Source organism: Rhamphochromis longiceps, linkage group LG11 (assembly GCF_057381845.1).
Source record: "Rhamphochromis longiceps isolate RC_006_pf linkage group LG11, R_longiceps_female_GT1.1, whole genome shotgun sequence".
Classification (NCBI taxonomy): Eukaryota; Metazoa; Chordata; class Actinopteri; order Cichliformes; family Cichlidae; genus Rhamphochromis; species Rhamphochromis longiceps.
Window position 1 is genome coordinate 26,847,882 of NC_140567.1, and position 23,417 is coordinate 26,871,298.

The following is a 23,417-nucleotide window of genomic DNA, read 5'->3' on the forward strand; positions in this document are numbered from 1 at the left end:
TTTTCCCTCATGTTTGTCACGACTTGAGTCGTGTAGTCTGTTAACAAAATATTTGTAATTCTGCAGCATTTAAGAAAATGTGGTTTGCATCAGTGGTTGCGTGCTCAATTTGCTTTGGGGTTATAGTGCGTCCACTAGACAAATGCAGGTTGGTCTATGTGCATGATAATCTCTGGAGGGGACAATAACTACTTTATGGGATACTGTCATTAGGATTCAACTATTAAATTGATGTCAGTCATTTTGTGTTAGACATGTAAGCACACTGAGTCAAACTGAAGTTAGGTTTTTATGTCTGGCATGCCTTTATGTGATGTAGGTGTTTGTGATCTTTAGTGGTCATGTCAAATAAAATTGTGACAGCTGTGGTCATAAATTGGCACAAGTAGTTATTTTAAAAGATTTTGGAGCTATTCAGTACTAAATAAAATTGTCTTTTTCCCAATTGTCAGCTCTGTTACCTCCATGCTGAGCTCTTCAAAAACCTCAGTGCCAAAGAGACCAAAAAGCAGTTTGGGGATTTTTACACAACCTTCTTGGACAAGGGTGCAGTAAGTAGCAGACTACTCAACATTTCTGTCTTTTTTAAAGCCGTCTCGATTATCAAAAATTGGCCCAAATGTTTATACCTTTCATAGCCAAAATAGAGATAAAGATGTAAAGCTTGAAACATTAAATTTATTGCAGACTTCATGCAAAAAACAAAAGCAAAAAAAAAAAACACAGAACAATTCAGTACAGAGAGGGAATGAAGTCACTCTGATAATTAAATACAAAGTATTTTATACTCTTTATACTCTTTATCTTATCTGTCCTTATTTACCTTTTGCTGTAAATGGAGTTATAATTGCACTGTAAAAAAAATTGATAACCACTAAAATGATTTCTTCCCTCAGATTCTTTTGGCTCAAGTTCTGCTTGCATGATTTGAAATATACCCATAATAACAGACTGTAGGGTTGGCTCCTTGTCTATGTATTTTTAGATCATTGATATTCTCTTAATTCTTAGGTTTAAACTTATCTTTGAGCTTCTTAACTTCAAGGTTAGTAAGACAAAAGTAGCCTTTGTATGATCAGTACAATATTGTGTTTTATTTTTCTAAAATTATGAATTTACTGAGCTGCTCAGCTCAATAAATAAGATGAACTTATGAGAGAGGAATCCATTGTTTTTGTTTGCTTTGTCTGTACAGTATCTGTCTTGCACACCTGGCCCACATTACTGTCCGTTATATTTGCTCCTCAGAGCTCATGCACTGTACATGTCTATCAGTTGAGTCAAACTCCCTGCCAGCCCGTACAGCCTCACAGCTTCCTGTCGAGATCGTGGGAAAGCCCTGTAGAAGGAATCATCTTCGCTCAGTCCCTCCTTTCAGGGTGGAAAAAGGAGGGACTGAAAAAAGGAGGTTAACCCTCTGTTAACCTATTGACGTAAAGTTGGCCCATGTGGTTATTTTCATGTCAATGACAGAGCTGACATGAGCACAGAGCATCCCCCTTTGGAGTATCTGTTTTTTCTCTTATCTATATTTCCTGTGTTAAAATGCCACCCTGTGGTGACATCTAGCTACTGCATCACAGTGTTTTACAAAACAAACTGAGAATCCATACTGTCAGTTAGTCTGAATGTTGTCTGAATCGTATCTCATTTTTCTATTTTTCACTCTGTATCTTTTTGTCATTTGCTTCACATTACAGGTTCTGAAAGTGGCAGTACCAGCTCACGTAAACTCTGAGTTGGGTAAGTTATTTTCCAGTGATGTTTATAGATATAAGTCAGTGCATTGTTGTTTTGTTCCTCTCTAGTTTTTGACTCACTCTTTCCTTTCTCTTTTCCGTCTTCTCCCTAAGATCGATCCCGTCTAGATGTGCTCACAGATGATATCCAAAAGCGCTTTGTTCAGGACATTCAGAGCGTCCAAGTTGCTGAAGTGGCCAAACAGTTGGAGGATTTCAGGTGAGAACTCTACTCAGTCTTTACATACTTTACTAAATTGGCAAGAAGTTTATAAATGCACAACAAGCATCTCACAACATGATTAGAACATCCAGGGTTGGGATTAATGGCTGGTATGTGATCAGGGACATTCTTGAAACTTTGGTTAATTAATTTTTAAAAAATTACTACAATAATAATTACACTTTTTATTAATCTAAAGGTTGGTGTTGTTGGTGTTTCTCCTCACTAAAAAAAAGAAAGCTTCCGTTTGATGATCTGTCTTGTTATTGTCTTTGATACATTTTCAGTGAGTTACTTCAAAACAAGCTGAAAAATAATTTTCAAATTTTGGTCTCAAAAAGTTTATTTTGTTTGTTGTTGGAAATGAGAGTTAAAAGGTGTAACAACACTTATCTGGACACTGAGCTGCTTTAAATTACCATCTCAGTTCTTTTGCATTGTTAACCCAATAACTACAATTCTGCATTACTCGAGTAACTTGAAACAGTTTTTTAAAGTAATTAATTGGATTCAACTTCTAGGTCTAGAGCTATTTATGAATGTTAGTATTTGACAACATTCAACAGTTATGTGAACTTAACATTACTGTGCATATCCTGATTGTAGGTATGTAATTTATAAAATCTAGCCCTCCTCCATTTAGAATTGCAACAGTGACTAATACACATTAGTCACTAAAGGGAAGATTAATACAAAACTACCAGTGTTTACACATAAAGATTTCAATATGAAATTTTTATGTGTAAACACTACAAAAGGTTGTCTTGTCTTTCTCTATTCTACAGTGGGGCAAAAAAGTATTTAGTCAGCCACCGATTGTGCAAGTTCCCCCACTTAAAATGATGACAGAGGTCAGTAATTTGCACCAGAGGTACACTTCAACTGTGAGAGACAGAATGTGAAAAAAAAATCCATGAATCCACATGGTAGGATTTGTAAAGAATTTATTCGTAAATCAGGGTGGCAAATAAGTATTTGGTCACCTCAAACAAGGAAAATCTCTGGCTCTCACAGACCTGTAACATCTTCTGTAAGACGCTTTTCTGTCCCCCACTCGTTACCTGTATGAATGGCACCTGTTTGAATTCATCATCTGTATAAAAGACACCTGACACAGCCTCAAACAGTCAGACTCCAAACTCCGCCATGGTCAAGACCAAAGAGCTCTCGAAGGACACCAGGAAAAGTATTGTAGACCTGCACCAGACTGGGAAGAGTGAATCTACAATAGGAAAGCAGCTTGGTGTGAAAAAATCAACTGTGGGAGCAGTCATCAGAAAATGGAAGACATACAAGACCACTGATAATCTCCCTCGATCTGGGGCTCCACGCAAGATCTCATCCCGTGGGGTCAAAATGATCATGAGAACGGTGAGCAAAGATCCCAGAACCACACGGGGGGGACCTGGTGAATGACCTGCAGAGAGCTGGGACCAAAGTAACAAAGGTCACCATCAGTAACACACTACAACGGCAGGGAATCAAATCCCGCAGTGCCAGACGTGTTCCGCTGCTGAAGCCAGTGCATGTCCAGGCCCGTCTGAAGTTTGCCAGAGAGCACATGGATGATACAGCAGAGGATTGGGAGAATGTCATGTGGTCAGATGAAACCAAAGTAGAACTTTTTGGTATAAACTCAACTCGTCGTGTTTGGAGGAAGAAGAATACTGCGTTGCATCCCAAGAACACCATACCTACTGTGAAGCATGGGGGTGGAAACATCATGCTATGGGGCTGTTTTTCTGCCAAGGGGACAGGACGACTGATCCGTGTTAAGGACAGAATGAATGGGGCCATGTATCGTGAGATTTTGAGCCAGAACCTCCTTCCATCAGTGAGAACTTTGAAGATGAAACGAGGCTGGGTCTTCCAACATGACAATGATCCAAAACACACCGCCCGGGCAACAAAGGAGTGGCTCCGTAAGAAGCATTTGAAAGTCCTGGAGTGGCCTAGCCAGTCTCCAGACCTCAACCCCATAGAAAATCTGTGGCGGGAGTTGAAAGTCCGTGTTGCTCGGCGACAGCCCCAAAACATCACTGCTCTCGAGAAGATCTGCATGGAGGAATGGGCCAAAATACCAGCTACTGTGTGTGCAAACCTGGTAAAGACCTATAGTAAACGTTTGACCTCTGTTATTGCCAACAAAGGTTATGTTACAAAGTATTGAGTTGTATTTTTGTTATTGACCAAATACTTATTTTCCACCCTGATTTACGAATAAATTCTTTACAAATCCTACCATGTGGATTCATGGATTTTTTTTTTTCACATTCTGTCTCTCACAGTTGAAGTGTACCTCTGATGCAAATTACTGACCTCTGTCATCATTTTAGGTGGGGGAACTTGCACAATCGGTGGCTGACTAAATACTTTTTTGCCCCACTGTATGTTAATGACACCTGTGCTTAGGTAAACAGAAATATGCAGGCTACTCTTTACCAAAATCCATATGAAGGACACTGATCTGACATTTGAGAGTAAGATGACAAAGGAAGGTTGAAGGTCATGGAGAAAAAATGAGTAGGTGATTCTATAATTTAAAAGGTTGCCCATTTTTTGCCCATTTCTCAGTCCTAGATTTATGTGTACCTTTTTAATGAATTAGAAAAACATAATGAACTTTGCAAAAGTCTTGAACCACCCCTCATTTTTTATGTGCAAGCTTAAATTGAAATACGGAATATAAGGTAAAAACACAGTTTGAACAATTCAAAGAAACTTGAAAGTAAGTATTTGGTATGACCACATCTATCCTTCAACACTGCGTAAACTTCTTTAGGCGACTTTCTTGTCATTTCTTTAAGTACTCTTCAGGAATGGTCCAAAGCTCTTCTTTGGATGCTATCTGCCTTTTGTTCACTTTTTCACCAAGATGAACTCACACTGCTTCAATGTTGTTGAGGTCTGACCTCTGGAGAGACCAGTCCATGACTGGTTCTATTGTATGTTTTTCTATCTGGGTGTACTTTTACTGCTTTAGCAGTGTGTTTGGGGATCACTGTGATGCTGACAAATGATGCTATTGCTACTCATACACTTACCAGTCGGTATTACATGGTGGATCAAAAGCTGACTGTGCTTTTCTGTTACTTTTGCACAACACTGTCTTCATTTTATCCTTTTAGTGTTAAAAGTTTGAGATGTTTTTGCTAAACTTGATTCTCTGCTCTTGCTCTGTGTTGCCTAGGCAAAAGAGGATGATGGGTATGACCCTCAGTGAGGCTGAGCTAAATGACGTGGACAGCCACTATCCCACCGACCGTGTCCCAACGGATATGAAGGAGAAGTCTGTTGCTGAGAACCTCCTAGAGAAGATGTCTGAGACACAGTGAGTTTTACTCCACTTTTCAACAAATATTTCAGGTATCCAGCCTCCACAAAGTGAAGTTCAAGTCATTTTCTGCATAGAGATTCTGCTGGATGTGCTTAAAATGCCAACGATTACTAATAATGGGTAACCACTTTACATATTACAATAATTTTTTGTTAGATGTTCTTGGGAGCTATTTTCTCTGCTATTACTTTCTGCTGTGCACATGAAGATGACTGATCTGTTGGCTAAAGCTGGTAGTTTTGTATTAATCTTCCCTTATCTTGCTTCTAAACTTCCTTAAAAGGAAAGCGTTAGCATTAGTCGTGCACAAATCCATTTCCAAACAGCTTATAAAGCAGGTAATTGATGAAATTAAGATGACAAGGGACTTGTGATTGAAACACAACAAAACAGAGCCAGAAAGACATGAGGAAGCGGAGAAGAAAAATGGAGTCAGTAGTGCCACGCTGGCAGGAAGGCTCTCCCCTGGCATTTTGCCAACTGAAGGAGGGCTGGTAGTGGGAGGTGGAGGGGGTAAGACAGCAGAAGAGACAAAGGAAAAGAAAGGGCCAGAGGGTTATCGATGCTGGATAGCTCCTGCCCTGAACACAGTTAAAGAAAGAAAGTAAGAGATCTAGGGGAAAGTTAATCTATCCTTGACCCCGTGGCAAACCACAATGTGTTATCCTCTACAAGAAATGAGTCAGACAGAGAGGGAGACGAGGCCAGGGAAAGGGGCAGAAGACTGTCTAACTTCATCTTGTCAAAGAGAGAAAAAAAGATCAGCAGAAACGAAAAGAGGTGCACTGTGCACAAGCAGCACTCATCCTGTGAATATAACCACGATGAGAGTGGAGGAGACACAAAAAGCCTGCAAAGGAGTCTCTATCAAAGACGTGATAATTCAGTTTTGACTCACTCAATTACTATCACACAGTTGGATCTTTATCTCCAGTGCACAAACGATTCATTCAGCCTCACTCCATTCAGTCCTGCTCGCTATTCCTCTCCGGCACTCCCACACTCAGTCACCCCTCTGCACTCACACGCACACACCTCCCTCCATTCTTGACCACAACACAGTGACCTCACCCCATCTGTTTCTTATTGGTCTCTTTGATGAAGCGAACAAGGCAACCAGTCGATGTGATTGGATTATGCAAGGAAATCCCGAGGAAACCCCTCCCATCCTTTATGTTCATCTCAAAACATCAGTATCCAATTTCCACAGTCTTGCCTGCATGTTGCATCAGACAAACATGGTTAAATAGACATTTCCGCTGCGCTGGAGCACTTCTGATTTTGCTTTGCAGGCGGCTGACTGAAGAGACAAAGCAGGGCAGAGAATTTTTGATACTGAGGACAGCAGTTTGGTTTTTCTTTTGCAAATCGCCAAGTGTGCAGATTGAGTTTAAAATTTCTGGAACAGGCAGAAGAGTAGCTTTTGAAGCATCTTTTGCACTTTTAATCTTTTTTTTTTGTTTTAGATTTTTAGTTTTTCTTTCCTTTTTTGGTGGATTCTTAGAATATGATCAATAGCTGCAGCTCTGACCCCAACAGCATAACAATCAGTTTTGAGTTGTATCAAGAAAAGCTTAATCACTTCAGATTCCACAGGCCTAAAACAGAGTTCATAGTTAGTCGAGCAAGAGAAAGAAAAAATGTTACTTAAAAGGAAGAGGTGAGTTAGATGCAGCATCAGAATTACTTTTGTTGTTTGTTTCTTTGTTTTGTTTTTTCTGTCTACAATAGTGACATCGCTGACACTTGTCTCTGTTCTTTCAGATCAACAGGTGCCTTTGATGAGGATAAATGGTGAGTCAATGGTGTTGTTGTGTATATATATTTTTTCTTCTTTGTGTAGCAGCTTTGACCTCTGCAAGCCTGGGTGTGGTCCGGCCAAACATTTGGCATACTGTTTCAAAATGTATGTTGCTGTAGAAGTATGTTAGAAAATCCAATCCAAAAATATATATTTTTTCTGTATTGTCACTGCACTCGTTTTTATTCTATTTGCATTAAATTTTTCTTTTAATGTCCTTATTAGACAATATATTCTCTTAGTGCATATATTTGACTAACCTTGTCATGCATGCCTTAGTGTCTTTAGGCTACTCTCTGAGGACTCCTCGTCCTCTTCAGTTCAAATTCTTTATTGTACGCCTTGTACTCAGGCGGCAGACTCTGAGAAACTGTGCAGTGTCTGGTAATGTGATGCACTTTTGTTCTATGCACATCCCCAGTGTCTCCTCCCTTTCCTAGCTCCTTTAATATCTCCTCAGCTCTTTGTGTCTCTTCTTTTTCCCTTCCCACTCTTCTGAGCTCCTCCTCTCATGCTCCTCCTCTGGACATCTGCAATTCTCCAACTCCCTCTTTCCTTCTAGTCTTTCATGAAGTTCGTCCTTTTTTTTTTTTTTTTTTTTTTTTTTTAAACCAAGTGTCTCAACTGTATTACTTGGAGATAGAATAAGCACACTGGTATTTTTGCTGCCATTAATGTGAGGACACATGCGTCTGTAGGGACTTTAAATATAAAATATATATATATATATATAGATATATATTCTGGGAATTTAAGCAAGTTCATTTGTTTAAAAACTATATATTATTATTAACACAAGTTTCTTGTTTCTCCACTAGCCAAACCATCTTTAATGCTGTGGTCTTGTACATGAAACACCTCGGGGTTAAAAACAAGGCAGCTGACAGTAAGAAGTCCAAAGGAGGTTTCTTCACTAGAAAGACTAAGGTAAGGTAAACTGACAGCATTGGTATCCTATTAGAAAGCTAAATAAATGCATCAACAATCAGAACAGTGCAAGGCAATTATTGGCCTGCAGTGTTCTTCTTAAACCATTTTGTAGTTGAATTTGTATTTTTTCAGCCTTTTGATCTTATTTTAATTTTACCTTATTTTTTAATTTCCTACCTGGTGATATTGCAGCCCAAGAGTAAGGATGATATCCCAAAGGCCAAAAGCTCAAGAGTGTTTCCTGTTTTACCAAACTGGATGGGTGTGTATAAATTTTTTTATTTTTCCTGTGTTATAATTAATATACTAAACTATATAATATACTGACTTTTAAAATTTGCTAAGTGATGTTGATGAATAATGTGGATATGAAAATATTTTGTCCTACCCTTCTTTCCAGTTACAGTTGAGTCCAAAATTAAAGTGGATGAAGGTAGTCACTGTTCAGAATCCTCCCCTTCTGCTTTTTAACTTGTAGATTGAGAATGGTACTAATTAACCCGCAAGCATGTGTGCATGTCCTGAATCAGTACAGCAAAGCATGTGGGTGGAGCATTGTTTAATTGATGTTGTGCATTGGAGTGGTTCTTTACAAATATTATACTAGCACTGAGTCTTTAAACACTGAAAATGTCATAAGTTTTCATAAATATTTTCTAATCTAAATGGTTGTTCCTCAACTCTTAGACCTTGTTGGCTAAAATCACTTGTGTGGCCCCCTAACCCATACCCATCCAAATCTCGTAGTTGATGACTTTGCACTTTAACTCAGGATTCCCCATTTGTTTTGTGTCTTGCAGAGACTTGCATTAATCTAAAAAACATTGTTGATATACTTTTTGTTTCAAACCAGTCCTTTTGTTAGCTGCAGAAGTCCTGTCTGTCTGACTTACAAAATCTGCTGTGTGCTGTTTTTTGTTTTTGTTTGTTGTTAAGTGAATGAGGTTCTTTGTGGTCATGGTTTTTTGTTTGTTTGGGTTTTTTTTCTTCGTCCTCTCAAGCAGACAGGGATAGAGGGTCAGTCGATCGCAAAGGTCCTGGTGCTAAAACCACCCCGAATGACTCTGGAGTTCCCACTATATCGTTGAACAAGAAGCAGAGTCTAGTCCCTCCTGTGCAACCTGCGGTAGATGTTGATTCCCCAAGCAACAACGCCACCAGCACGACTACCATAGAGGCACACAGTGACGGTAAGGTTGCTCATTGATACTGATGAATGAGATACACCACAGTTGTTTTGGTGTCCTTGTTTAGTATTTTATTGCACTGCCGCTGTCATGGTGTCATGACATGCTTTTTCAGGAGATTATTTGAAATGATGGTGAAACATTTATCTGGCCAGAAATAGTTTTCAGTTTAAAACTCTTTTCTAAAATGAAAACATGTTGTGATTTGGGCTAAATTCTAACATTCTCCTAAAAGTCGCACCCTGACAGTACTAATGTACACAAGATATAACACACAGGCATTTTATGGGCACATAAAAATTGTATCACTATTATATTATACCAGCCTTCAGAGTGATTTGATGTGTTCTTGTAAAATGATTTCCATTATTTCTTTTGCTTAAAACAGAAGGTCAATTTTATTTAACAGAAAAATGCTAAATTTAATTTTCAATTCTTCTAGCTGTCCCAAGCAATCGTTTAGAGCTTCCAACTCTGCAAGATGACTTGCCCTCTGGGCCTGCAGGTGGGCTGATCGAGCCCATCTCGCCCATCTCACCCAGTGACATCCCGCCTGAGGAGCCTGTGGAGAAAGAAAGGTGAGAAGGACGGAGATAGTAATAACAAGTATTGTCTAGGGAGTAAGATAATATCTGCAGTGTAATGAGTAAGAGATTATAAGCATTTCACAGATTTAGAGATTGTAATCAGATTATAATTAGACTTTATGGGAGACGAATGACCAGGGTAAAGTGGGGGAACAAAATGTGTTTGAATTGCTGAGGCTGGGGCGAGCATGGTAAAACTCCCCCAGCAGTCTGTCCCTGCTGTGTGCTAGCTTTTGTCATGCTGCCCATTGCTCGCTAGCTAACAGAGTCTTCAGTCTTGAGATGGACCCCGATCAGGTGAACCCAAATCCAGCCTTCTACTTCCAGCACTCTGCCTTTCCTTTCCTCATTCCCTCTCTCCTTTTTCTTCTCCATAATGGCACGTGTGCTCTTTCAAATATCTTCTGTGTTTTTTGTGTCTGCGTCCTTTGCATCTCTTGTTGATGTTTACAGCAGAGCTTTATTGCAGGTTTTGTCGCATATAGACATCCGCTGTGCAATTCTATCTTTTTTGGGGGGGATTGAGGTACATGTTGGCAATAAAAAGGCATATTTATCCATACTTGCATATTTGTGATCATAATAGTGCCATTGCATCAATATTGACTCTTTCTAAGTCACAGCCATTAGCCTTGTTAAGCCAAAGTAAAAGCTTTATAAGAATTTGAATATTGGCAAGTTGTTCTACTGCCAGGCTTGAGACAAAACTTAACACTATGTAATTACATTAATAGTCAAATATAGACACTACATTTAGTTCAGCGTTTTTAGTTCATTAGAGCTTTTTATTTTATGTGCTTTTCAAGGTGTCTCTGTCTGTTGCCATGGTCAGGGCCCGTCCTTTGTCCTGCTTGTGTCCACCGTATGTGGTGTTAAATGTTGTGCCAGGGGCTTTGGCATCGTTTTTGGCATGCTATTCTGACAGAGGTTTTAAAATTAGTTTAGGATAGTATGGAGGGATGTGCTTTTTGAACGTTATGGTTGTCACTGTGGCTTACAATAGTTGTGTAAAGGCGAGTGTGTAACAATGTGGTGTCCCGTGTTTTTGCAGACGGAAGACAAGGTGGGTGTCAGCGCCTTGACAGAGTCATGGACATGCTTCAGGCCTTATACTGATCGCATATCACACAAACACAGAACACAACACTCACATGCACATGCTCACATTGAGCTTCACAGTGCTTTGCAGATACGTAACATAAACATGGTGAAACATTTTTAACCTGCTTGTGAAAGAATTAGCTGATTGTTGAGATTAGCTGGATTTTTTGTTGTGTGAAACTGGAGAACTGCTGAGATAGCTTAAAGTTGCAAAACTGGAAACTTGTACAGTATAGTCCACAAAGTACAAGCAATGCCTGGCTAGTTTAACATACCTTTTGTAGATTGGCAGTTTAATGCAGTGTATGAAATATACTTTTACTATCTAAACATATGCATGTCATATCATGCATATTTGCTTGTTATCCATTTTCTTTTTCTCTACCTTTTGCTGATATGATTTATATTTTTGTGTAAATTCTCTATTGATTTATCTCATCCTCTTTATCATCCTAATTACCTATCTTCATATGTACATCTGCTACGTACATCTGCTGTCTTTTCCTTCTACTATGTTTTCTGTTTTTTCTTTTTATTCTCTGGCCTCCCTTTTCCTCTTAAAATCCACACATTTTCCTCTTTTCTTCCTGCTGCTTTCTTTTGTTTCCACCTGTCATTTCTCTTTATTCTGTCTCAAACTGACTCCTTCCTCCCACATCCTTTCCCAACTTCAACCCCTTCAGTAGGAAAGTGGCACGCAGTGAAAGTGCCCGAGTGGACCGACAGTCATCACGGCGGCGTGGCTCTTCTCGGGCCAAACAGTCTCGCTCCCGTAGCGATGTGGACCTGCAGCCACCCTCTTCCACGACAACAACACCTGCCCCGCTCACCCCCCAACACCTCCATCCGTAAGATGGGCAAACCTTCTCTTAATGCCTCTCTTCCTCGTGAGGTGCACAGCAGGGACAGACAGGATGTCAAGTTGAAGTAGGAACAGTGCTGCAGTCCTGAAATAATCAGGAAGCACTTTAAAAATAAAAAATAATTTTGAAGGCTTAAAGCCACCTGGCTCACCACTGTAAAGATCACTTAGGAGGCATATCTGTTAATATCTGTTAAATATTCATGGAAAATAGTGCTAATTGTGTGGATGAGTGGAAATTATTTAAAAAGGCACATTTCTGTTTTCTCCTGTTGAAATTGATCACTCTGGCACTGTTACTGACTAACAGTTGCCTGACACATTGGCTGCTTTCTAATAGTTGACCTGTGCTGTGAGCATCGGGGAGTGAAGCATTTAAACAGCACTCTCATTTACAATGATAACGAGGTTCTTTAGGGGAACGAGGTCGGTCAATATTGACCGTTTGATAAACATTAAGTGCCCTTTTATTAGCTTAATTTGCTGTTTTCGAATGTAAAGAATTTTGCAGTTTCTTCTTTGATTATATTTTTATATAGTAATAGGAAATGGTGCGTTTTTCAAAGTTTAGATTTAATCTCAATTATTCTTGAATCACTTTAAAGCCAAAAAAATCTCGGTTTTATCTGAGCCATTGCCTGTTATTTATTGGTGAATTATCACAAGCTACTGAAATCGTGTTATTCTCAGTGAACATTTACTACCTAGATTATCTAATGTTAACATGTCCCTGATATGCATTTAGAAAGACCAGCTGTTTCACAACTACTTTTGTTCCACAGCCAACAGCCTCCAGCTGTGCTGCCAGAAAGAGTCACATAATTTGATAACTGACTGGTCGCATTTCGTCTAAGCTGTAGTTCTTGTTCTGAAGTAATCCCTCTCGCCCCACATTCATTCTTCAGCCCAGAAGGACTAAGTTTTGCCCCAGACCCTGGCCACTCCCCCACCAGCCCTTTCCCGCAGGTGGAGGAGGTGGATCCGCGGCTGCAGGAGTTTGAGTCTGATCCACCCAACTGGAGGGAGCTGGCCTCTCCTGAGGCTCTGTCCAAACTGACCAAGAAGGAGACCAAAATGCAAGAAGTCATAAATGGTAATTAGAGAGAGACAAACAGTTGATGAGACGATAGAGGAGTTTGTTGTATAGACTATATTTAAATTTCCTATTAATCACTCATACTTTTACTACTGTCTTTCCTCTCAGAGTTGTTTACAACAGAGCACGCACATGTGCGAATGCTGAGTGTCCTTCAGGTGATCTTTGTCAGACCATTGGAGAGAGAGGAGCTTCTGACCTCAACTGAGTTGGCCGCCGTCTTCCCCAACCTTGATGAGATCACTGAAATGCACAGTAAGGGCTGCTGCAAAGAAGCATTTGTAAACACAGCCAGACAGCTGAATATAGCACCCTTCCTTCAACGAATATGCCATTATGCAAATAACACTCTTCCTTACTCATTAGTGAAATCACTAACTGCATGTACTACCTGCAATTGAGGGCACTGTCGTTAAAAAAGCATGATGCTAAATTTGTTCTGGCCAATAGTACCAAGTGTAGATACAAGACGAATGCATAGTGCTGCCTGAATTGCCAACACAGTGTTAGGAAAGAGAATATGCTCACTATCTACTTATAAGTCAGTTGTCTTTTTCTAACTTTCAATTTCAGGTAACTTCTATGAGAGCCTTAAGAAACAGCGTTTGGATAACAACTTCATAGTTAAATCCATCAGCACCACAGTGCTCAACAGAGTGAGTCGTCACAGTCTTTCACTTCATTTCATCATACAATATTTCTCTTTTCTCTCTGTGCATATTGTACAAAGTCAGTATGTGCCAACAAGTTCATTTTACACAATATTACTGTAAAAATGCAACAAGGATTTTGGCCTTTTCTGCACTTCTCGAGTTTGACTCACTTCATTATTATGATTTTTTTTTTCCAACTAGCCACAACACAATCTTTGATTGTAATGTTTGTGTGTGCACGTGTGTTTCAGTTTGGTGGTACAGAGGGGGAGTGGTTCCAGAAACTGACAGCAAGGTTCTGCAGCCACCAGTCATGGGCCCTGGACCAGATCAAGACCAGGCAGAAGCGAGATCCACGCTTCAACATTTTCATACAGGTACCACATACACACAAACATATCCCCCAAGATTGAACAGAGACATACATGGACGCACTTTGCAGATGCAAAGTAATGCAAAATGTGACAAAGGTGTTCTAGTCTGACTGTGTGTGTGTGTGTGTGTGTGTGTGTGTGTGTGTGTGTGTGTGTGTGTGTGTGTGTGTGTGTGTGTGTGTGTGTCTCAGGAGGCGGAGAGTAAGCCCCAGTGCCGTAGGCTGCAGCTCAAGGACATCATTCCCATAGAGATGCAGAGGCTGACCAAGTACCCACTGCTGCTGGAGAATATCGCAAAGAACACAGGTGTGTGTCTGTATGTGTCCCTGGCCTGTTTGTTGCTCACTTTCATGTGTCAGTATATGTGCATCGATATTGTAAAACTTATTGCATTCTTACTTTCTTTACATTCTTACTTTTTACATTTATTCTTTCCTGATATATAAGATAGTCAAATGCATTTTTATTACACTGTGTATCATCATATTACTCAGCTATATAATGCTGTATATCTGGGTTTGAAAATGTAATCGGAAGTACCACCATCACCAATGATTATGATAGATGTTTGTGGTGTGATACATGAACGTGCACGTGCATGATCCATAAGAATTTCCCTCCTGCTCAGAATCTCTTTCTCTCTCACTTGCTTTATATAATGCTCTGTTTGTTATATACATAACAAGCCAAGGAAGAGAATGGTGAAGGAAGGTGGTTTAAATGACTTTGAATCTGGCATGATTTTTGGTGCCAGATGAGGTTGTCTGAGCATTTCAGAAACTGCTGCTCTACTGTGATTTTCCTGCCCAGCCATCTCTTGGGTTTACAGACTGGTCCAAAAAAGAGAGAAATATTCATTGAGTGGTTGTTCTCTAAGCAAAAATGCCTGGTTGACGCCAGATAGGGCTGTTCGATATAACGATATATATCGGATGACGATGTAAAACCGTCTATTGTTTCATTTTACGCTATCGTTTGTTTCGTGGTGTCGCAAAATAAACTGTTTACGGCAATATTTTTTCGGTTGATCTGATATCCTCGTGTTGGTGTTGTTCCCAGACCATCATGAAAATGTTGTTCCAGGATCAACATTGCAAGTGACCAATCAGAATGATGGTCTGGGAACAACACCAACACGAGGATATCAGATCATCCCTCTCTTTCATCGTTTTGATGGTCACTGGTAGTGGCTATATTAATTTCTTGAAGTTCTCTCTTTCTCTTATATTTAATATAACCACACTACGGACGGGCAAGCGCCTGTTTTTATGCGTTGTGGTTAGCAACAACAACAGTAACACCATGTTTCACATAAACCTTTCACAATAAAGCTCAAGATCCTGTTGAGACTTTTCAAAATAAACCGAATCACGTGAAAGACCAGATTATTTACGGATGAGAAATAAAAAAGAGCCGCCAGGTGCTAAAAAATAAACCTTAGACTCAAATGTTAGAACAGGCTTTTCCCCGCAGCACGCTGTGTATTAAATACTCACAAAGGAAACGGCAGTCGTTACAACTTATGACTAAAAATGTATCGTTTCATGCATCGGTTAAAACACTCGACTCCAGCTACATGACGCGCAGCTGGAAACACTTCCCGCAAGTCGAGCTGCCCGAGATTCACAGAATTTACAGTTTACATTTTTGTAATTTATATCGTTATCGGGACGATAGAATTCCTATATCGGGATATGAGATTTTGGTCATATCGCACAGCCCTAACACCCAGAGGTCATTGGAGAACGGCCAGACTGCTGTAAGCTGATAGAAAAGTAGCCAAAATAATCATTTTACGATCAAGATATGCAAAAGAGCATCTCTGAATGCACAACTCAAGAGTATTTACAGCAACTTGTTAAATCTGTGACACAGAGAATTAAAAATGCATAGAACTGTGATGTTCTTTAAGGGACATTAAAGTAAAATAAACATATCTTGAGAATTTACAGCCTAAAGAGGTTTCAGCAGGATTCCTGTCTTCCTTCGTTTGAAGGATCAGCACAGAGTTCTATTGCAGTAAATCTTTTATATTCTTCAATGCCTCCATCAAAACAACTCACTGAAATAGGCAGCACCCTGATTGGGTGCCCCCAAGAGTATCGTAGAGTATCCCCAAAAGCTAAGGAAGAAAGCCAGAGTTAACAAAGAAAGTTACTAATTGCCCTTATGATAGCTGTCATCTCTTGCTTCAAAGTATATCCCCCTTCTGCAGGTGTTGATGTATGAACTATAACATAACACTTCTTGAGTACTTTGACTCTGTGACCAGAAAGTTGGTACCACGAGGAGGACCAATGGAAAGTTTTGGTGTGGGTTTTTTTTTTTGTTTGTTTGTTTGTTTATTTTTTGTTAGTGTTTTGTTACACTCTTGATTTATGGCTTTTGTCTGGGCTTTGCTGTTAAAGACATATTTTTCTCATCTCTGTATTTCTCTCTAACTGCAGAGGATCTAACGGAGAAGGCAGCAATTGAGAAGAGTGCAGAGTGTTGCAGAAAGATCCTCAACCACGTCAATGAGGAAGTCAAAGTGATGGAAAACCTGTTGGTAAGAAATGCTCAATTCACCACTCAGCCAACAGCTGCGTGGTAACTTGGCACCAATTGAAGTTTTGTAAATGAATTTTGAGACTTCTTTAGCTCACTGCTTATAAGAGTACATCTTTTTCTGTGCTATGTTATCAAACAGACCACAGTCTGACTCACAATCATTCTCTCTGCTCCCAGACTCTGAGGGAATACCAGCGCAAATTAGACACATCAGGACTAAAACCCAGTAATGAGCTCTATAGTGAATATAGGGTGGGTTTCTTTCAACTAAACTTGTCTTTTGCACACAGTGTTGCAATATTCCTTTTTTTTTCCTCCAAGATTTTGTTGAAACATATTCATGTTATTCTCCTCCTGTCTGTACTAGAACATTGACTTGACTCAGAAGAAGATGCTTTATGAAGGCCCACTGATATGGAAAGTCACCAAAGAAAAGGCCGTTGGTAAATATGTGCTATATTACAGGCCTTTCTTTCACAGCAACAAGGTCAAACATTTCAATATATTGCAAAGTAATACTTTTCACACTTAAACTAAAAAAGATTTTTAAAAGGAAGAAAAGATTTTGTAGAACGTCATACAGATTTTATGTCTTTCACTTCTCTTTTATGAACATCAAAATCGGCAAAAAAAACCCCAAAGAAACAGACTGACATAGTGATTTATTTACTTCCCCTTTAGCATTATTTCAGTTGAATTACCGAAATTTGGCAAGTTAATGAGAATCAAATAGGCAGCATAATGGTTGGCCTGTTGCCTCGCAGCAAGAAGGTCCCACTCTTTCTGTTCCCTGTCCTTCAGAGGTGCAATGTGTGTTGCTTGCGGACTTACTGGTGCTCCTCCAGAAGCAGGATGACAAGATGGTCGTCAAATGCCACAGTAAGAGTAACATCGCTGCACAGGACGGCAAGCTGATGCTGAGCCCAATTATTAAGCTGGACTCAGTCTTTCTCCGTGATGTGGCCACAGGTTAGCAGTGCACCACAGTACAGTAGTTTGCAAGTCACTCTAATCGTAAGATAAGTCTTTGAATTGCTGTTTTCTCCTGTTGTGTCAGATCGAAAGGCTTTCTACGTGATATTTACCTGGGAAAGCGGCGCTCAGATTTATGAACTAGTGGCTCAGTCTGTTGGAGAAGTAAAAATGTAAATACCAAAGAGAATTGTATTCATAAATCATGTTTCCTTTTGATTTCAAAGCGCAGGATAATTTTCCCCCCGTATTTCCATATTTTTAGTTGGACTCAAGTGATAAAGAAAGCAGTGGATGACCTGAAGAAGAGTGGCAGCACAACCAAGAAGTTGACGGTGGCTCCTGGAGTTGGAGTTGTAGGACCTCCCTTCAGTCCCATCAGGTAAGTGTGTGTGTGTGTGTGTGTGTGTGTGTGTGTGTGTGTGTGTGTGTGTGTGTGTGTGTGTGTGTGTGTGTGTGTGTGTGTGTGTTCCTGTCTAACTATCTTTGTGAAGACTGAAATGTGCATTCTACTATAAGATAAGATAACCTTTATTAGTCCCACACGTGGGAAATTTGTTTTGTCACAGCAGGAAGTGGACAGTGCAAAAGTTATGAGGCAAAAATTAGAATACAATAAGAATAAATACAGTACACAACTGTACAGAATAGAATAAAATAAAATACTATATACAGTAGAATAAAATAAAATAAATATACAATAAGATAAAAATAGAATACAAATACAAATACTATATACAACTGAGTAAAAATACAACGATGACAGAAAGGATTATTGCACTTAGTATTATTGCATATGTATGGATGTGTGTGCTTGATCAGTTAAAGTCTTTATTATGGAGTCTGACAGCAGTGGGGAGGAAAGACCTGCGAAATCTCTCCGTCCCACACCGTGGGTGCCGCAGTCTCCCACTGAAGGAGCTGCTCAGTGCTGTCACAGTCTGCTGCATGGGGTGGGAGATGTTGTCCATCAGGGATGACAGCTTAGCCGCCGTTCTCCTGTCACTCACCACCTCCACTGGGTCCAGAGGGCATCCTAGAACAGAGCTGGCCCTTCGGATCACCCTGTTCAGTCTCTTCCTGTCCCCAGCAGAGATGCTGCCGCCCCAGCAGACCACACCATAAAAGATAGCAGAAGCCACAACAGAGTCATAGAATTTCTTCAGGAGTGGGCCCTCCACCCCAAACGACCTGAGTCTCCACAGCAGGTACAGCCTGCTCTGCCCTTTCCTGTAGAGGGCGTCTGAGTTATGAGTCCAGTCCAGTCTATTGTTCAGATGAACACCAAGGTACCTGTAGCTGTCCACAGCCTCAATGTCCATACCTTGGATGTTCAGTGGTTGCAGTGGAGAATGCTTGTGCCTGCGGAAGTCTACCACCAGTTCCTTGGTTTTACTGGCGTTGATCTGGAGGTAGTTCAGCTGGCACCAGTCCACAAAGTCTTGAGTCAGTCCTCTGTACTCCTTGTCGTCCCCATCAGTGATGAGGCTGACTATTGCAGAGTCATCAGAGAACTTCTGCAGGAAGCACTGGGTGGAATTGTGGGAGAAGTCTGCAGTGTAGATGGTGAAGAGGAACGGAGCCAGAACCGTTCCCTGTGGGGCCCCCGTACTGCAGACGACCCTGTCCGACACACAGCCCTGAGTCCTCACATACTGTGGTCGGTCGGTGAGGTAGTCCAAAATCCAGGTAGTGAGGTGATGGTCCACTCCAGAGTTCACCAGCTTGTCCTTTAGAACCGAGGGAAGAATGGTGTCGAAGGCACTGGAGAAATCAAAGAACATGATTCTCACAGTGCTTCCAGCGGTCTCCAGGTGAGCGAGGGAACGATGTAGGAGGTGAATACTTGTGAGAACCAACAGTCACTTGTGAGGACACACGCACCGGTCCGCACAAATTTGAAGGCCTTTTTGAGCCTCAAAATGCGGTTTTAGAGTCAGGGTTACAATTAGGTTATGGTTAGGTTTAGGGTCAGGGTTAGGCATTCATTTTTAATGGTTAGGGTAAGGGGCTAGGGAAACCATTATGTCAGTGAAGGTCCTCACTAAGATGGCTGAACGTGTGTGTGTGTGTGTGTGTGTGTGTGTGTGTGTGTGTGTGTGTGTGTGTTGGAAAAAGTGAGAGATATTCATATATTGCCAAAGTTTATTTATCAAAAAATCCAATTTCCTTGTTTTTACTTTTTTTTCCTCCTTTCTTTTAGTCTGAATCCCCCTATGAGCCCGATTGAGAATGGAGCTTTGAAAAGCAGCAGTGGTGAGACCGTTGTGACTGCACACCTACAAATTTGCCATTGTTACACACTCATAAAGACATAAGCAAAATTTAAGACTTATCTCTGTCTGTAGATCAAGATAAGGACAACTTGAAAGATAAAAAGTCGACCGATCCCAGGCACAGGCTGATTGATTTCCTGTCTGACAAAGGGTTTGACTTGATAGGCCACACCAAAAATGATCAGGAGAAAGTGGCTAACAGTGCATTAGATGAAGGTGAATAGGGGTCTTCCTTGTACTTATATTCATGAACTATAAATGACTATATTTTTGGCTTTACTTTCTTTCAAAGTAGCTTACCTATCCTAATAAAGCCAATGAATCTGTCTCCTCTGTTAGTCATGTCCCTGAAAAGGCTCCTGGTCGGCAGCATCAGTCTATCAGAGGACTCACAACCTGATGAAGAACATGAAGTAGGGCAATCAAAAGGCCCTGGGCAAGATGTGGAACAGCATCAGTTAACAGGTTTGGCCTATTTTTTTGTCTTTCTTTTTTCTTTTCTTTTTTCTTATTTTTTTAAAGGAATAGTTTCATAGCGATAGATGAAGAGAAGCTTAATACCACTCATATCTGTAAGCTAAATAGAGCCATCTTAGCTTAGTCTTGGTAGTTTTATCTGTACAACTTCCCAGAATATTTTTTTTCTTAAGCAGTGACTTTCCAGAGTTGTTAACATTAGCGGATGCAGCAAGGCTAGCTGCTTCCTATCTCCTCTTGATGAATTGTTATTAAGCATTTAATGTTGAAACCTCTGGCATGTAGTTTCTTGTCCTTATTTTTCACCCTCAAAACCCCAGTGTTACCTGATTTATTTGTTTTTTTTAATTAGCGACTTTACACATGATTCTACACATTAATCAAAAGTATTAAAGTATTTCTAATATCACAATTTGATATCAGTATATCCATTTTAAAAGCAGGATTGCAAATCCCCTCGCGTTAAAGCAGGATTTCGTGTATGTGTGTACTATTCTATTTAATGCAGTATTATAAGGAACTTACAATGTCAAAGGATTTTTGCAGTGCTAATTATTAATGGCCAGAATTTATTATTATTTAAAGACTGCTGACTCTTGACACTTTCAAACTAAATATTTCTATCCACAGATGAAAGTCAGACCACGAACGAAGTAGCTGAGGAGACGAACCCCACGAGTACAGACAAAGAAGGTCAAAACCCAAAAGGAGACGATGAGAGCATCAGCGCGCCCCTGGTGCTGTCCCAGGAGAGGAAGGAGGAAGTGTGCAGGAGGCTACGCAGCCTGGAGGAACAACTAAAGAGACTACAGGTGAACAGAGGGGGAGATGGAGGGGAATATTGAGAGAAAACTGTAAGCAGGGAGCAGGACGTATGACAGGGGCAAATAGAAATGTCAGTTCTAACAAAAGATTGGAACTGACTAGAAAGAGACTCAAAGCTGGGCATCAAGATTTCAGTGGGGATAACTTGAGTAAGGAGTGAGCTGTGGACAAATGGGGCCAAATGGCACAAAAGAGAAACCAGAGAATAGAAAACCATTTAACTGCTGCTGTTATTGCTTTGCTGAAAATTGCCTTGTGAAATTGGACTTCTCTAAAAATGGCTATTATGTCCAGCACTTGCAATGGGATGTGTCAGAGAAGCAGTGAGGGAGACGAAGAGAGGATGTTAAGAGGAGAAGGTTGAATTGTGTGTGTGTGTTTGTGTGTTCTCAGTTCCTAAGGTTATATTGATTTTGTGTGTTGCAGACTGTAGAAGAGGAACACCACAAGCTGCAGGAGGCCCTTTCCAAGTTCTCACTGGAGGGGGGCAGCTTCTAGTGACCCACCTTAATGCCTCCTGCTGGCCATTAGGTGAGAACACTAAACTAGATAGTCATGTTAAGTATTGAATTGTCATTATGATTAATGGTATAGAGCCATTTCCACTCATGAATGGACAAGGTTAAAAGAATCAGGTTTAGCTTTTGGACAGCTTTTTATTTCACCCTGAAAAATATGTGCAGTGTTATAGTTAAGCTGTGTATATCTCAAGAAAAATCCATAAACAGGTTGGGGCAGCTTGTACGTGGCCTGAGAGGTGAAGCCCAAGGCAAAAACAAAAACCACTTACTGCTGGTAGTTGCAACTATTGGCCGTGAGCTAATGGCAACATTTGAAGGTGACTGATGACAGCAGCTGCATTTTTATGAGCTCTTCTCAAGCTGCATTTGCATTTTTGTGACTGTAAAGTCTGAAGAATCAAAATGAGTCTACAAAAATACTAGATTTAAAAAAACAAAAACAAAACAGGATTTATATTTAAAAAAATGTTTGTTTTTTTGTTTGTTTTGTTTTCTGTGCAGGTTTTGACTGGTTCTGGTTTGGACTGAGTGACTTTCAGAGGCTTTCCTGGAAATTCCTATACCATCACACGTCTATGACCGGACCATCGATACATTTCTTTTTCTTCCCCTCTTGCGTGTGTGTGGGTGTGTATGTCAGCTGTTTGCAGCCAATCAGAAGTTTTATTTTATTTTTTCTCCTTTTACCAATTGGCCATTTAGGGAAGGGCTTTGTGCACAGTGCAGTGGTTCAGTAATGGAACATGTGTATGTGCGCGTGCATGCTGGATAGAGGGCTATACAAAAAAGAAAAAAACAATCCTAAATTGGGGTTTGAGGATGCTGTTAGTGAGAGGTGCCAAAGGAAATGAAGCAATATTTTGCTGTTAGTGAGTTGCTGCCTAAGAAAATATAGTGATTTGAGTCTGCTGTAACACACATACGCAAACCAGAAACATGCATGATGGAAAATAATTTACAGTAATGCCAAATTCTAATGTACAGTAACAGAGAGAGCCTTAAATGGCCAATATAGCATTAGGTCTATTGAAATACTACTACTGATATATAGTGTTATTTCTAGTCTATGCCAAAGTAAAACAGAGATGCACTTTTAATCAAAACAAGATGAACGCACACAGTTATTGCTAAATTTGTTACTTTTAGCTCTGTATTCTGTATGGTTATTAAGGCACCCCTCATTATTGAAACGATGCATGCAAGAAAGTGTGTGTGTATGTGCGTTACAATTTTTTTAATTAAGGATATATTTCTTCAGATGATTCTTACTGTAATTAGGTCACATAAAAATCATTTATAAATAGTGGCAGTATAAGTAATCTTGCTGTTAATAGTGGAGATTTGTTTGTATGTACCGCTTTTATTTATTCCCTTGAGTCCTTGTGTGTCAGTGAGCTTCTTCACCTGAGTGAAGCTGATACAATGCCAGGCCAGAAACAAAAAGTGATGTGCAACTGTCGGACAGGACAGACAAAAACGAAGCTGGCGTGTGTGAAGCAGATCAGAGTGGAATAGAAAAGTGAAAGAACTGGGAACTGGTTTCAAGGGGGTTGCTTTTTAGAAACCTTTAACTTGATGGTCATGAGAGAGTAGAAAGTAGGAGATTGGGATTTGCGCCCCTATATTAAATAAATAAATATATATAGCGCTCAGTATTACTATGCTCATATCATTTCAGAAGTTTCAACTTACCTTTAGAGAGGGTTCCCAAATGCTCGTCCAAAACACTTTAGTTGGGGTTATACTTTTCAGACGTATTATGAGATCAGATTGATTTAGTATATTGCAAATTTGAGCTAAGGTGATATTTTATTGAGCGTTGACTATGGTAATATAATTTCTGATCTGTGGCGTAACTGGGGCTGTGCACACAGGACCAAAGAAGTAACAGCAAACCGCTAGATCC

The 23,417-nt window shown here is 40.1% G+C and overlaps 1 protein-coding gene across 7 annotated transcripts in view; it reads left to right on the top strand.

Moving 5' to 3' along the window:
* The window catches only part of arhgef1 (Rho guanine nucleotide exchange factor (GEF) 1), a 40,975-nt gene extending 17,963 nt beyond the window's left edge, over positions 1-23,012 (top strand). For 2 of the 7 annotated variants that reach the window (XM_085423378.1, XM_085423379.1), the window contains exons 4-30: positions 453-551; positions 1,701-1,743; positions 1,854-1,959; positions 5,153-5,293; positions 7,064-7,093; positions 7,919-8,027; positions 8,223-8,292; positions 8,431-8,463; positions 9,032-9,220; positions 9,660-9,795; positions 12,673-12,860; positions 12,972-13,118; positions 13,437-13,519; positions 13,768-13,893; positions 14,082-14,196; positions 16,338-16,438; positions 16,618-16,692; positions 16,808-16,883; positions 17,242-17,409; positions 17,498-17,585; positions 17,678-17,794; positions 19,616-19,668; positions 19,761-19,904; positions 20,028-20,153; positions 20,796-20,977; positions 21,417-21,521; positions 22,013-23,012. In XM_085423378.1, the coding sequence (XP_085279504.1) occupies positions 453-551; positions 1,701-1,743; positions 1,854-1,959; positions 5,153-5,293; positions 7,064-7,093; positions 7,919-8,027; positions 8,223-8,292; positions 8,431-8,463; positions 9,032-9,220; positions 9,660-9,795; positions 12,673-12,860; positions 12,972-13,118; positions 13,437-13,519; positions 13,768-13,893; positions 14,082-14,196; positions 16,338-16,438; positions 16,618-16,692; positions 16,808-16,883; positions 17,242-17,409; positions 17,498-17,585; positions 17,678-17,794; positions 19,616-19,668; positions 19,761-19,904; positions 20,028-20,153; positions 20,796-20,977; positions 21,417-21,488 (2,817 nt within the window). In that variant the 3' untranslated portion in view covers positions 21,489-21,521; positions 22,013-23,012. Of the gene's footprint in view, positions 1-452; positions 552-1,700; positions 1,744-1,853; positions 1,960-5,152; positions 5,294-7,063; positions 7,094-7,918; positions 8,028-8,222; positions 8,293-8,430; positions 8,464-9,031; positions 9,221-9,659; positions 9,796-10,855; positions 10,868-11,588; positions 11,754-12,672; positions 12,861-12,971; positions 13,119-13,436; positions 13,520-13,767; positions 13,894-14,081; positions 14,197-16,337; positions 16,439-16,617; positions 16,693-16,807; positions 16,884-17,241; positions 17,410-17,497; positions 17,586-17,677; positions 17,795-19,615; positions 19,669-19,760; positions 19,905-20,027; positions 20,154-20,795; positions 20,978-21,416; positions 21,522-22,012 lie in introns of all 7 variants that reach the window. The other 5 variants (XM_085423385.1, XM_085423380.1, XM_085423382.1 and 2 more) reach the window with 5 other exon arrangements.
* The last annotated feature ends 405 nt before the right edge of the window (positions 23,013-23,417 follow it).